Consider the following 16,459-nt stretch of genomic DNA (forward strand, 5'->3'; position numbering starts at 1 on the left):
AATATGGAAGGAAGGGAAAGTAAAAAAGCTATTGTTTTCTGTTTGCTCCTGGTATTTCAGGACCAAACTTTACCTTAAAGTGGAACTTCACACAAAAGGGGAGGTTGGGAGGTTCCGCTCTTCCCTCCCCCCCCCACTCCTCTGACACAAGTAGAATATTTTTTTTTTTTAGGGGGGGGGCAGGTACCTGATTTTGACTTCTTCCAGTTGGATCGCCACAGTGGATCCATCAGAAGTTCTCCTCCCCCGAGCTCCCGCCCCCGCATTTTTCTGGGACATGTCACAGGTATCAGAAGGCTGCAGGGCCATTCCCAAGACAACACAGCTCGCGCATGCACAGTGGGCAGCTGGCTGTGAAGCTGCAAGGAGTCACAGCCAGCTGCCTACAGTTAACATGCTGGCACCAGGGACCTGAAGGCTAGTGAAGGTCCGGCTTGGGTGAGGAAGGCATTGGATCCCTGGATGGGTAAGTGTCTGTTTTTGTACCTGCTGACTTTTGATTTTTGCAGAATTGACTGAAACTTAAGCTATGAACAGAATGGGGGATTAGAAATGATGTTAGATTTTTATTGCTGTTTTTTATTCCATTGCGGAGATCTCCCCCTCTTCCTGGCATTACACTTACCTCTGTGCTGTCCTGTTCCAGATATGTGACAGAAGCCTAGTAGTACCTTTTACTTTATACTTTTCCCCCATTGTCCTTTACAGTTAAGGCCCGTACACACGATAAGAAAATCTGAAGGGAAAATTCGTCCGACAACCGATCTGCCGATTTTCAGATTGTTAGTATGGTGCTTTTCGACAGCCGACTCTGACTTTTCGGCTGACAAAATCCTGATGTGCAGGCTATAAAATTTTTGTTGTCCGTATTCTGAATACAGACATGAAGGGACAGGTAAGCTTGCCAACCACTATTGCAAGTCCATGACACCCTTCCCCCAGCTCTTATGCAACTGAGAACAGAGGGAATGTCATCGCTTATTTAAAAAAAAAAAAAAAAAAAAAAGGTACACCTTCGGACCCTAACACCAAGGAACCGGGTTCACAAGATTCGGGTAGATAATCGGACCAGCCAACCACTTTGATGGTCAGTGGAGGAGATCCAGGATTATAGTCAAGGCCTGATACCCCTGCAGGGGTACATAGTTCTGGTGAGTGCGGTCCAAGGGGTGCTGGGAGCACTGAACGGTCACCATATACCTGAGCACCTTTAATATTTATCATCAGAACACCTGCACTCAAGTCACCTTTTTTGCCAAGTTTTTTAGGAAATTTTCTTGCATTGTGGGACTATTTGTTCTTTCTTAGGTGTAACGGACTTATTTTTTCTTGTATTATTGCTGCTATAATAGTTATCTACCTATTGTGCACCTCATTTAAGTCATACTTGATGTTTTGTATTTTACGGCTGTAGATTTAAGTGGATCCACTTTTTTATATTTTTTTATATTTTTTACATTTTATATATTTATTTTTATATTTTGTATATTTCACCCCTTCTATCTAGTTTTTATAATTCATACATTTCATCCAATTTTCCTATCATACCAATTCTCACTTATTTTGTATCCACTTTTTTTCACAGTTCAGCACAAATATTTATTATTTATATAGTTGTATTATCCTTTAGTATTGCACATTCAATAGGAAGACACATATGATGCACTGGACACTTTATTCATAGTGGTGATTTATATTGTATATACCCATAACACTTATTTTTTGGACATATAGAAACATCAGCATTTTTTGGCAGCGCCATACACCTTCCCCCTCCTTTTTCTTCATTCTCACTATATTCTTAGTAATATAGTATAAAGGTGGGCTGCAGCCAACATTAAATACTAGGAATCTAGAATTATCCTAAGCGCGGATTTTTTACATTTCAAAGTGAAAGAGAATCCCAAATTTTGGGTTGTCACCAAAACAGGAAGAGAGGGAAAATATTCCAATAGGGATAGTTCTGGTGACAACCATGGATTTCCTTACCTACAAGGGATTTTCTCTTGTTTCCTGTTTTTGCTATGGGACAAGAAGTTAAGGGAAATTGTCAAAGTAAAAAATATAGGGGTTATAACCCTCCCTTACCCTATCCAAAGTATATAAAATGTTCATCAGCCATGTAGCTACCAGTAGTAGTGGTTTCAATACAGCCTAGCCCACAAGAAACTTTTTTACCCTGCTGGGTATATTGCACCATTTTACAGTATGGCTTTTAAACAGTACAAGAGAACTTTCCTACATTATGAGTTGGACGTAGAAAACTATGAATTTATTATAACATAGCATATTATCCAACTATTGAAAAAATCATTAGTCCAGCAAAATTAAACTGCAAAAGGCTGAGAATTTGACTGTTACGCAATATGATTTTCGCATTAATAAATAAAGTATATGTAAACTAATCCACAGAGACAATGCAAAAGGCAATTTAATATTAAAGTGCAGAGTAAATGAACCTGCAACAACTAATCAGACTTTACTTTCCTTTTTCTAGAATGATGCTTATTGATTTTGGTACAGTATTGAAGCTGCGCTTATCCGAAATAAATAAATATAATTCAGTTGGTATAATCATACGTGGATAAAACAGTCGTAACTTCTATGCTGCATAAGAAGTAATAAATACAAAGTGCTGGTAGTGCCACAAAGTGCAGTGATCAGATTACACATAAACAACAATGTAAAAAATCCATAAAATACTTGTGGCTATTATGCTGTGAACGGGGTTTGAGTACAAAGTGCTATAAGTGCAAAATAAAGTGCAAGAAAGAATCAAATATGATGTAACCGGGATTGCAGTCCCAGTCCAGGGACTAGCCGTGACATCCAAATAAAGATAATAAATGAAATAAATGACATAAAATAAACCACAGTGGAGTGACAATGGTGACTCAGTGTAAGGTGGCTGCGTGACAGTACTATACAATCAAATGCATCAAAAAACAGAATTAAAAGCCATCAAATAAAAACTGGCTAGTAAAAGTGAATTCAGTAGTAAATAGCAGCATCAGACTCCATAAGGTGACGGTGGCGATGGGATCAGGTGGGTGATTAATAACACCAAATAGTGAACGGTGAAATAGCCGATATGTAAAACTTCTGGGTGTGCTACACCCTTACCTTACCTTACTGTAGTTTTACATATCAGCTATCACGCCACCGTCACCTTATGAAGTCTAATGCTGCTATTTAATACTGAATTCACTTTTACTAGCCAGTTTTTATTTGATGGCTTTTAATTCTGTTTTTTGATGCATTTGATTGTATAGTACTGTCACGCAGCCACCTTACACTGAGTCACCATTGTCTCACTCCACTGTGATTTATTTTATGTCGTTTATTTCATTTATTATCGTTATTTGGATGTCACGGCTAGTCCCTGCACTGGGACTGCAATCCCGGTTACATCATATTTGATTCTTTCTTGCACTTTATTTTGCACTTATAGCACTTTGTACTCAAACCCCATTCACAGCATAATAGTCACAAGTATTTTATGGATTTTTTACATTATTGTTTATGTGTAATCTGATCACTGCACTTTTGTGGCACTACCAGCACTTTGTGTTTATTACTTCTTATGCAGCATAGAAGTTGTTTTATCCAGGTATGATTATACCAACTGAATGATATGTATTTATTTCGGATAAGCGCCGCTTCAATACTGTACCAATTGCGATTTATTCAGTTATCTATGAAAGGCTGAAATAGGAGCTGCAGCTGATTCCACTTTCTACATTGCTTTTTCTGATCCTCCTTCTACCTACTAGTGATAGCGCAAGGGCTTTCTCTTATTAACTATTTAGATGCTTATTCATTACTTTACTAAATATTATGGAATCGGTCCCTTTGAGTATCGTCTTGCAGCAAGTCTATATATATTTTGTATATGTATTTAATAATTTGCTCTCTCAGTCTTTCAGGGAGGAGCTGGAAAGTCTAATTCAGGAACAGATGAAGAAAGGGAACAACTCATCCAATATCTGGGCCCTCCGGCAAATCGCTGACTTCATGGCCAGCACTGCACCATCTGTCTTCCCCACCTGTCCAGTCAGTAAGTGCCTTCACTTTGTGTATGGGGAGGTTGCTCGTCAGGGCATAGCCTTCAGTCTTCTCTCAGCCAAAATTAAAAGAATAGAAAATATTTTTCTATAAGGAAATAAGATTGCTGCATTTTTGTGACCAAATAGACCCTATTTACAACGATTTCAAAGTTTCTAATTGCGGTTCTGTACAATGTTTGAGAATCAATAGATTTGCACAGAGAAATTAATAATTTATACTATACATATAACTATGACCACTGACAGGTTAAGTGAATAACATTCATTATCTCGTTACAATTGCATCTCAAAGTTGGTGGGATCATTAGTCAGCAAGTAGACATCTTGTCCATAAAGGTAATGTGTTGAAAGCAGAAAAAATGTACCGAGGTATGGACTTTCAGTTAGGCTCCATTCACACCTAAGCGATTTGAATCGTGGGTGGAATTGCCACGATTTTGCCCGCGATTCTGCAGCAATTGTTGCGCGATAAATCGCGATACGCTTGCAGCAAATTGCAATGCATAATGCTGTTGCCCAAAAGAAGGTCCTGCTCCTTTTTGAGCTACAAGCTTTGTGTGTTGCGATTTTGCTACGATTGCAGCGCAATATGTTGTGCGACAATCGTGGCAAATCGCAGCGCAATAAGGGTGCCGTTAAGAAGTAATGGCATTGCAAACGCGTCCTGTGTTTTGCAGCGATTTGGGATCGCAGGCAGAATCGCTGTGATTCCGCCCATGATTCAAATCACCTAGGTTAGAATGGAACCTTAGAGAGCTGGAGGAAGTATCAATAGACTATGAGCATGGTGACCTCTGCACTTAAGTTTCATTGGGAACTACAAGTCTGTCTGCTACCAAGATCTCTGTAAAAGAAAAACTTGGCTTTGCACGCAACTATGCAAATTTCAAAAGTGACAGCAGCTACAAGAGAGAAGAAACCCTGTATGTTTATGCTTTTACAAGGTAGGGCAGTTTGGGGGTTAGGGGGTCCCATTTGTAACATATTACACCCTATATATTGTACCTGTAACATGGTGCAAAAAGTGGAGTTAGCCTTTAACTTTGGACCCTAGTAATACCTATTGCTCCTTATAGGACTGGTCAAGCAATGCCAATTACTCCCAATAAAGTTGTAGAGCCTTCTTTACTTATGTAAGGGGAAGCAGCATCTAATCGTATGCAGGGAATTGATCATAATCCTTTGAAGTGTAATAGGTGCTTGAAGTGAACACAGGTTTGTAGGCAGGTACAGTTTGTTTCCTCCACTGCAGGTGGCACACAACCACAGCAGGCTCAGCAGCTGGGGAGGAAGTCAGGAGGAACCTGGTTCCTCTATGGTTTCCTGGGTCACTGGGGAAGTGATCCAGTTAGATGCTGTTTCCCCATGTGACTCTGGAAGCCTTCTTGGATCAGACAGAGCCTATTTAAGGCCCTGGATCCTGGGTTTGGTGCGCTTTATGCGAGTGAGTTGTGCTGAGAAAGGGACAGCACTAGAGGTAGGGAAAGGTTCCTGACGAGGAGGGAAAGCGTAGGGTCTCATTTATTCTGGCCATCTTCCCTATTGGGCAAGAGACAGCCAGGCCACATTCTGCCCCTCTTTACAGACCCTGTCATTTTCACTGGAACCCGCTCTATTCACGTTGCTGTAACCGTGAGTGCACCCGGTTGGGCAGTCTTCCAACCGGGATTGTTGTAAACTTTTTCTGCATCGCTTCAATATAAGTTTATTATTGCACCTGACTGTGTGATTTATTGTCGCCGTGCCACGCTGCACCCCACCTACAGGTTCGTTTCACACTTCAAAGGCTCTTGGAGTGCAGAAGCTGAATATTGGTTCAGACAATACCTGTTTTGCGCTTGGGTTACCTAAGTAATTCGGGTAGAGTGAATTAATTTGTGCAAGTAAGAGCTTACAGCAAATCCAGCTGGTATGCTCCAAGCTGAGGCTCACCAAGAAGCAGGTTGATTACTTTTGCTAGCAAGTCGACGCAGGCCATAGATTATATGATTTTCTTTCTTGCAACCTGTGGTTGCAGGATAGAAAATAGCTTGATTTCCCCTTTAACACTGCAGAGCTATTGTGTTCTCCCGGTAGGGGGGACGTGGAGCCGTCCCTGCTGGGAGAAGACAGTGATTATTGCTAGTGGCTATAGCCACTAGCAGTAATCACATCTTGAAAATCCAACATGCATGCTAGGGGGGCATGGCGACCGGCGCTGTAGATGGCGGCTTAAATCTACAGCTCCGCACCGCCGACAGGGACCGTGACAATCCCGGCACGCATACGCAGCTTCAGCAGCAAACCACTGTGCTCTACAACATCCCCAGGCATCCGCTGACATGACCCGCCGCAGGAGAGACTCACCGAAGCTCTCCAAGCTGGAGAATCCTCTTCAGCACCACGGCCCCGGACTACTCCAAAATGGCGGCGGTCCGCAGCATTCTTCCACAAGAGGCAACAGACAGCAGGATAATCCAGCTCCATCCTACAAGGTAGACAATCCTGACAGCGAGGCATCATCAGGATCCTCATCCCCAGTGTCTCCCTCATCTAAAAGCCCTGCTAAAACTAAACCCTGCATTACTTCTCCTGCCAAACAGCGGCAAGACACAAGCAGGGAGATGAGTCTGCTGTCTGGACCTGCTCCAGGCCCCACACCCCACATCTAAGACCCCTTTGATGCTTTTCCCACAGGGGGGCAACCAGTTTCCGACACAACACTCAAAAATATGCTATACTCCCTCAGATCATCAATGCACTCAGACATGATGAACTGCATGCAACAATTCAAACATGAAATGCACAATATGGGTGAAAGAATCAACACAGTGGAAACTTCCCTAGGGAATCATGCCTTGTCCTTCTAATGCTATGGTGGATGTACATAATCAACACTCAGGTGACATCATGTGGCTAAAGGACAAAGTCGGGGACCTTGAAGAAAGGTCCAGGCGAAACAACATAAAATTAAGGGGGGTTCTGGAGTCAGTATAAGAGCCTCAATTAGCCCAATATGCAACCTGATTATTCTCAATCTTAGCTACCTCACTATCTGAGGTTAACCTCTCAATAGAATACACAGACTTCCAAAACCAGCGTTTTTGGCTGCTGATCTACCTAGAGATGTCCAATCCAAGGAAAAAATAATGACAGCCTTTCGCCAAACAACGGAACTCCCCATGGAATTTTCATGCCTGCAAATTCTGCCCGATCTATCCAGACACACTTTACAAAAAAAGGAAAAATTTGGCGACAATAACAAAGGCGCTGAGGAACCACAAAATCCCTCACAAATGGAAACATCTGGCATCCTTGTCCATCACTTACAACGGAAACACCACAACAATTACCGCCCCAGAGGAAGGCATAGACCTGCTTCAAAGATGGGGCATCCTTCTGCCGCCTGAGGATTTTCCTCCTCGCAATACAACCCCTACACCTATCTTCAACGAATGGCAAGTAGTCTCTAGGAAGAGATCAGGGAAAAACAAAGAAGCGGTGAATGGCTGTTATCTCACTCCACATCCGCACTAACACGGTCCCCCGGGTTATGGATCTACTTCATCCTTATGGACCCTTACCCTTACAAGTTATTGACTGTCCCAGTTAATCTCGGACCTCTCCACTGGTCCTTTTTTTATGCTTTACTACCCCTACCCCCTTTTCAAGTTAATTTTTTTTCCCAATGTCTGCTGATCACAGCGGTTTACCCATTACTTGAAAATATGCCCTTTAAATGTTTATCTGTTATGCCAATGGATTAAACCATCTGGCCAAGCATTTTGCCCTATGGAAAGAAGTGAAAACCTCCAACGCTGACATTGTGTCAGTGCAAGAAACCCACTTCCAAACCTCTAATCATCCCAAATGCTCACACAAAGACTTTCCGCACATCTACCTGGCAACATCTCAAGCAAAAAAGAAAGGAATTCTACTCGACATAAAGAACACCATCGCCCTACAAATCAAGGACCTAGTAATTGAGCCTGAAGGCCGTTACATAATATTAACAGGTGACTTTAACAACTTACCAATAACTTTGTTTCACTCTATGCTCCTAATGCGCACCAATTGCGTTTCCTCCGCAGACTGCTCAAAATTATCTCCAAGGTCAAGTATGGCAATCTCATTATATGTGGGGACTTTAACCTCATGGTCAATCCAGAGATGGACTTGTCTTCCTCTCCGATTGGCCGCAGGGTCTCTCTGCAAAATTTGTTGCGTAAAGAACAATTATTTGATGTCTGGAGGTGCTTACATGCCTCCGAAAAGGACTATACTTTTTACTCTCCCAGGCATCGATCTTACTCAAGAATTGATTTATTTGTCATTGACTTGCACCTCCTGGGAAGGACCACATCCGGTCATCAATCATATCACGTGGTCAGACCATGCCACGATTGAGCTGACCGTGGATGAGGGGATCCCTCAAGGTGCAAATCAGGTATGGAGATGTAACATCAGAAACCTGCAATCTTCAGCGAGTGGCCAGTGTATCTCCCAGCATCTCCATGAATTTGTTTACCTTAATTCTAACTCAGTGTCTAACCCTTGGAGCCTCTGGAGGGCCCACAAGGCTTTCATGAGGGGAATTTGCATACAACAAAACTCGAGAATTAAGAAATTATATAACCAAAAGCTTACTGACATAATATCTCAAATCCATACTCTAGAGACTAAACACAAGCAAGTACCGGACCCCTCAACCTCCAATGCCCTAAACAATCTTAGACAGGAGTTACGCTCCCTACTACTAGAACAACATGACAGACAACTCCGCAAACTAAAACTGACATACTATGCGCAAGCTAATAAAGCAGGTAAAATCCTGGCAAACAGAATTAAAGCACCCCAAAATAAATCTAGAAAATCCCATTTAATTCACCCCCAAATGAATCACAAAATGACCCACCCCCAAGACATTGCAAACGAGTTTGCCAACTACTATTACTCCCTCTACAATCTAGACAGCAACCCCACTTTGCGCAAACCGACTACCTCGGATATTTCCACCTTTCTGGACAAATTGAATTTACCTACACTCACGGAGGACCAACTACTCACATTGAACGCCCCTATTACTCATGACGAAATTCGGAAGACTATACTATCCCTCCCCAACGGCAAAGCCCCTTGCCCAGACGGTTTCCCAGGGGAATACTATAAATTACATTACCAGACCCTGATCCCACACCTTACAGATGTTAATACCAAACCAATTGCAGATTCTACCTTCCCAAAGGAGATGCTGGGAGCATATATTGTCACAATTCCCAAACCGTGGAAAGACCCTTCTCTACCAGGTAATTACCGCCCTATCACGCTCCTAAACACCGATCTGAAAATCTTTGCGAAATTACTAGCTAAGCGACACCAAGATGTACTTCCCTCTTTAATCCAAAAAGATCAAATGGGTTTCATCCCAGGGCGACAGACCTCCGATGCCACTAGGCAAATTATTAATATATTATATGTGGCAGGGGAAAGTCGAACGCCTTCTTTCCTCCTAGCCTTGGATGCAGAGAAGGCGTTCGACAAAGTGAACTGGGAATACATGTCAGCAACGCTGTCTAAATTTGGTATTAGAGGTAATATATTTTCTGCCATATTAGCTTTATATTCCCAACCCACTGCCTGGGTTTTCATCTATGGAACCCTCTCTAAAGTCTTCACAATCTCTAACGGAACACGGCAGGGGTGTCCCCTATCTCCCACTATTTTCAATTTGACTATAGAACCCCTGGCTGAAGCACTTCGATCAGCAAATAATGTTCATGGTTTCACTCTCGGGGAAACTGAACATAAAATTAATCTTTTTGCAGATGACATTATCCTCATGTTAATAAAACCAGAAATATCTCTCCCTACTGCCCACCGCATCCTCACTAATTTTATTAATGTATCATTTTACAAAATCAATAACTCCAAATCAATAGTCTTAGATCTGGGAGTACATCCAGATACGAAGCAACACGTTGCTAACGAATGTCCCTTTCCTTGGACCACAGACAAGATCTCTTATTTAGGGATCCTTATTACCCCCCGCGTATCAGATCTCCCTCACTCCAACCTAACACCCCTGAAGCAAAAAATATCTACGGACCTGAACCGTATAGCCACTCTTGACCTGACATGGGGTGCCAGAATTGCGGCAATTAAAATGAATGTTCTGCCCCAAATTCTATATCTATTCCGAGCCCTCCCTGTCCCATTCACTAAATCACAATTGACAGCCCTCTCTGGCATATTAAGGAAATTCCTATGGCTAGGAAAAAAAAGCCTGAGTAGCCTACAATATTCTCACTAAGCACAAATTTTTTGGGGAAGCAGGCTTACCAGACCTCTCGGCTTATTATTGGGCTACCCGATTGGATCAACTCAAACACTGGTTCCCACATACTGACTCCCCTCTATGGTCATCTCTCGAGGAACAATTAGTGCCCACTAAAAACCTTCAACTTATGTTGATGGGCGATCTATGGATCCCCTGGAACCTCGCAAAATTGCCCATCACAGTGAAAGCCTCCCTGCAAGCATGGAGAACAGTGGCCAAAATTAAACCCTGGGTTAATCCCCTTCAAGACCATCCTCTGCCAATATCTATCCTTAAAACTAAATTCCGTAGCCTAGATACTACTCCTTTGGACAACTCTGGCCTCTCAAACATGTCACAATTAAATGCTCGAGGGAAACTCAAGAACAGGGAGGATCTGATGCGTGAGTTTAACCTGCCAACCAACCTTTCATTTACTATCTCTAAGATCCTCCTTTTTCTTACAAATCACCCAACTTCCAATTCAACTATTAATGTTAAGACATGGGACCTCCTTATGTCAGAGACCCCAACACGTAAAGGAATATCCCTCTTTTACTCTGTCCTAACCTTAGAACTACCTACCCAAAAAACTGTAAACGTGTCAAAATGGGAAAAAGATCTAAACCACACGTTCTCCTTACACCAATGGCAGAAAGCAATCCGCTCAATATATAGATACTCCCGTTGTACCAACCACTGGGAAATGACAATCAAAATTGTTAATAGATGGTACTACACAACTTACAGACTGACTAAGATGATGCCCTCTGTTTCACCGCTGTGCTGGCGTGAATGCGGCAAAGTGGGTACACTACAACACATTTTATGGGATTGCCCCTCTCTCACTAGCTTTTGGAATACGATTTTTCAATGCATTGCTTCTTGTACCGGGATACTGACCCCTCCGAGCCCTGAAATGGCTCTGCTTAACATACACATTGACAACTACCCCCATCTATATAGACAAGTAGTTATGCACTTACTACTAGCAGCTAGAACCCTCATTCCGCGAAAGTGGACATCTACGCTTATGCCGAACTTAACTGAAGCAATAATATTAGTTAACGACAACTGTCTATTAGAAAAATCTTTAACTGTTAATACATTAACATATCAAAGATTCCAACGATCTTGGTCTATCTGGCCTTATCTTACACCTGCAAATAGAATATCTTAAACCGAGTTAATTCTGTGATATGATCCACCATAATTGGATGTGTTCGGGCACTGCCCCTCCTGATCTTGGTGACATTGTTCCCAAAGGGGTTCTGAGACCTGGAGGGGAATGTCTGCTCTGACATTGTATGTATCTTATGTATCTTAACGTCACCTCATACAAGGTAACTCATCCATGAATATGGTACTGTATTATACTACCCCTTATTTCATCCTGTTCTTTGTAATCTCTTACATGACATTGGAAATGTTCTTTTAGTTATCTGTTATGGTTTTGTATTTTGAAAATTTAATAAAAATTATTGAATGGAAAATCCAACATGCTGCTTGTACTCAAGTCGATCCATGGGTACAATCAGCCTGTCTATACATGGTGCGAATCTCAGCAGGTACCTGCTGAACTGGCCGACATTTGAACTGTCTATGGCCAGTTTAAGTGAACTGGTTATGTAGTCCAAAGGAACATGGAACCCCCTGCCCCTGGGTGACCACACAGCAAGACCCATCATTGGGCTATAATCATTGGTCTATCATCATTGGCAACGTCACCTCATACAAGGTAACTCATCCAAGAATATGGTACTGTATTATACTACCCCTTATTTCATCCTGTTCTTTGCAATCTCTTACATAACATTGGAAATGTTCTTTTAGTTATCTGTTATGGTTTTGTATTTTGAAAATTTAATAAAAATTATTGAATGGAAAATCCAACATGCTGCTTGTACCCAAGTCCATCCATGGGTACAATCAGCCTGTCTATACATGGTGCGAATCTCAGCAGGTACCTGCTGAACTGGCCGACATTTGAACTGTCTATGGCCGGTTTAAGTGAACTGGTTATGCAGTCCAAAGGAACATGGAACCCCCTGCCCCTGGGTGACCACACAGCAAGACCCATCATTGGGCTATAATCATTGGTCTATCATCATTGGCCTAAAAGAGATATAATATAAATCTTGCTTTTTAGTCAGCTACAAAACAGTTTGCTACCTTATATACATTATTTATAAGATCAGACAAAGCTGCTTTTGTGAATTATGAACTGCCAATTTTCTGCACTTGGTCAACGTTAGTCACCGCAAGGGCACATAGAAAGCAATTGTTTTCTATGTGCCATGTTCACACTGCGATAGTGCAACATTGCGTTCAGGTGGGTTTCAGTGTATTCCAGAAGAGAGCAGACATGCTGCATTTTACTGCATTGCATCTGAGCTCACCTGATTTCAGTGCTGGTCAGTGTGGATGAAATGACCCCCCCACCACCACTGGCATAGAAGAGACTGCAGCCATTACACTAAAACGGATGGTTTTATCATATGGGCTAGTGTGAACAAGCCTTTAAAGCTGAGCTCCAGAAGAAGCTAGATGCACAGTTGACATGCATATACGGAAGATGTTTTATCTGCCAATTAATTTGTACTTCTGTCCAGCCAGTCATACTAGAACAAACTGATTTTATTTTTCAGACTCATCCATGGTGGCACCTATTAATGACCTCCACTGCAATGAGTCAATGCCTCTGGCGAAGGGTGAGAGGTTATTGAGATGTAAGCTTGCCGGCATCTACAGACTCATAGACCTGTATGGATGGGCTCAGCTCAGCGGGACCATTGCTTCTGTAAGTCACCTCTGGTATATCATTATTCCTTCATTTATAGTTCTACATTCTGCCACCATCAACAGCTAACAGCTAAAATCCATAAATTTTATACATTTTTTAGTACCAAAAAATAACCTAACCCCATGAAAACTAGGGATGGTTCTAGGAATGGCAAATATAAACTGTTTTTTTTTTTTTTTCTATATGGGGAAACACATTGGGAGTTAAGAAGGAGGGCTGCACGCCCCAAATAGTGTACTGCAAAACAAAAACAGGAATTACCCCAGGGTTTTTTAGCAGCAAAAAGTGTCAATCAAATTTAAGTATGTGTAAAAGGATTGCTTTATTTTACAATTGTTAAAAAGGACAAAGGTATTAAAATATGAGCTCTGGTAACAAATGATTCTTTTCATAACCCATCAATTGCAATAATGATAATGAGCAAAAAGAGAGTAGGTGTACTTAGGATACTTTTTGACAATAAATGATCCTGCTCCAATTGTTTGGAGCAGGATCATTTATTGTCAAAATATATCCTAAAACCCCAGGGGGATATAAACTGTTTTTTCCCCCTCAAAATATGGGTCATAGGCTACCTTTGGTCATTGGTTATGCCATTGGTGACCCTAGCATTTTTTGACTGTGTTTCTGCAGCAGTCATATGAGACAGTGGACATTTTTCTGGGCTCTTCTTCAATCCCAAGCTGCTTTGCCCCATTGTCCAGTGATGTCATTAATTAATTTAGAGCTTCATCACTGATTGCTATAGAAATCTGCTGCACACAGGGGTTGATTTACTAAAACTGGAGAGTGCAAAATCTGTACAGCTCTTCATAGAAACCAATAAGCTTTCAGATTTATTTGTCAAAGCTTATAGTGTTACTAAACCTGCAACAGTAAAATCAGCCTGTATATGGAGTAAAGCATGCTTGTTATACTCACTGTGGAACCTAAGAGGTTAATCCTCTGCATTGTGCAAAAAGGTTGTTTGATCGTGTTTTCTCTGAACCTCCCCTTCTTCCACAGTCCCCAATCCATCTCCCGATAAAACAGAGCCTTGGGGGCTGTAGTATGGTAAGCAACGGGTTAAGTTGCTGTCTGCAAAATGTTACAATTATGTATATGTCTGGGAGCTGGGTGTGGCTGAAGTTAGTTGCATGCTGATGTGCAGTGAATAAAGAAGCAACCTGTACAGCTTGTCTGTGTTAATACACTACATTTTGGCGACGAGGATGGCTAGCTTTCTGGATTTACCGGCTATCGGACCGTTTGATGTGTCTGGAGACCACACTAGTCTCTCACAGCGCTGGGACAAGTGGAAGAAGGGATTTCAGCTCTATGTTATAGCCACAGGAGTGACTGCACCTGCTCAGAAGAGAGCCATGCTGCTGCATCTAGCTGGACCTCAAGTTCAGGACATTTTTGAAACCCTGGGAGCAACAGGGGAAGATTCAGACTATGAGACAGCCATGAATAGACTGAGTGAGTACTTTGAGCCAAAGAAAAATATTCCCTATGAAAGATATAAGTTTAGACAGGCTGTGCAAGAACTGGGAGAAACCACAGACAGTTATGTGACTAGGCTGAAATATCTGGCAAAGTCTTGTGATTTTGGGACTGTAACTGAGGAGATTATCAGAGATCAGGTCATAGAGAAATGCACATCTGTGCACCTCAGGAGGAGATTATTGAGAGAACCTAGTCTCACACTAACTAGTCTGCAGGAGATTGCAAGAGCCATTGAACTGTCTGAGCTCCAGGCTCTGCATATTGAAACCAAGAACACTGCATCTGTCAATACAGTCTCCAAACCTATCTATAATAATAGGAATATCTGGAGTAGGAAAGAGAGTTTTCCAAAGAGGACTTTACATATCACCTGCAATAAATGTGGCAGGGCGGGACACACAAGTCAGGACTGCACTGTGGTACAGAATAAAATGTGCTATGCTTGTGGAAAGACAGGTCATTTTGCAGCTGTGTGTAGAAGTACAACCAGAGATAACAAAACCAAAGGACAATCTGCACAAGTAAATGTTATAGCTGAGGATAAAGAGAGTGCTCCTGACTGTGAATTTATATTCTCCCTGTGTTCTCTGCAAGCTGGGACATTAACCATTAAGATTGGAAATACAGATGTGTCAGTGTTGATTGACTCTGGAGCTACATGCAATGTTATGGACTTGGCTTCTTGGCACAGTCTTAATGGCAGAGAAAATCACCTTAAATTGTGTAACACCACTAAACAGATTTATACTTATGGCTCCAGTACACCACTGCAACTTAAAGGCAAATTTTATACCTCTGTTCAAACACATGAGACTGGTCCTCCATTGCAGACCGAATTCTATGTTGTAGATGGCACAGGGTCGCCTCTGCTTGGTCGTCAAACCGCAATGGCACTAGGGGTGTTACAGATTGGCCGTGATGTAGGCAGCGCAAGAGTGAATATGGTGTCTCCTGCTATTTCTGCATTGAAAGAGGAATTTAAAGATTGCTTCTCTGGGTTTGGAAAATTAAAGGATTTTCAGTTGGAGCTTCACATTGATCCACATGTAAAGCCTATTGCACAGCCAGTACGCAGACTTCCTTATAGCCTGAGATCACCTGTTGAGCACAAACTGGCAGAGCTGCTAGACCTTGACATTATTGAACCTGTGGAAGGGCCCACTCCGTGGGTATTGCCGTTAGTTGTTGTACCAAAGGGCACAGATATTCGGATTTGTGTGGACATGAGATGTGCTAACCAAGCTGTGCAGAGAGAGAGACATCCAATTCCCACTATTGAAGATGTTCTGCATGCAATGAATGGGGCAAGTGTCTTCAGTAAACTGGATTTGAAATGGGGTTATCATCAGATTGAATTGACCCCAGCATCTAGAGTCATCATTACATTTGCAAGCCATAAAGGTCTTTTTAGATACAAGAGGTTGATGTTTGGCGTATCGTCCGCACCGGAGGCCTATCAACATGTGATTCAGCAAGTGCTACATGGTTGTGAAGGCATGCATAACATTTCTGATGATATAATTGTGTGGGGAACAAACACACAGGAGCACGACGAACGTCTCCGTGCAGTGCTAAATCGCTTGAAGGAGAAAGGGTTAACATTAAATGAGAAGAAATGCACATTTCAAATGAATAAAATGACTTTTATGGGCCATGTGCTGTCTGACAGGGGCATTGGTCCGGAGGACTGTAAAATTAAAGCTGTGTCTGATGCCAGAAATCCTGAAAACCCTGCAGAAGTACGCAGTTTTCTTGGGCTAGTGAATTACTGTGCCAAGTTTATTCCAGATATGGCGACTGTCAGTG

At 42.0% G+C, this 16,459-nt stretch overlaps 1 protein-coding gene across 1 annotated transcript in view; it reads left to right on the plus strand.

Annotated features, from left to right (window-relative positions):
- The window catches only part of ADD2 (adducin 2), a 140,165-nt gene that overhangs the window by 77,782 nt on the left and 45,924 nt on the right, over window positions 1-16,459 (plus strand). Inside the window, exons 5-6 of the mRNA XM_082257181.1 lie at window positions 3,919-4,057; window positions 13,011-13,162. Coding sequence (XP_082113307.1) covers window positions 3,919-4,057; window positions 13,011-13,162 — 291 coding nt within the window. The remainder of the gene's footprint in view (window positions 1-3,918; window positions 4,058-13,010; window positions 13,163-16,459) is intronic.

Source organism: Pelophylax lessonae, assembly GCF_965119305.1.
Source record: "Pelophylax lessonae genome assembly, chromosome: 4".
In the NCBI taxonomy this organism is placed as follows: domain Eukaryota; kingdom Metazoa; phylum Chordata; class Amphibia; order Anura; family Ranidae; genus Pelophylax; species Pelophylax lessonae.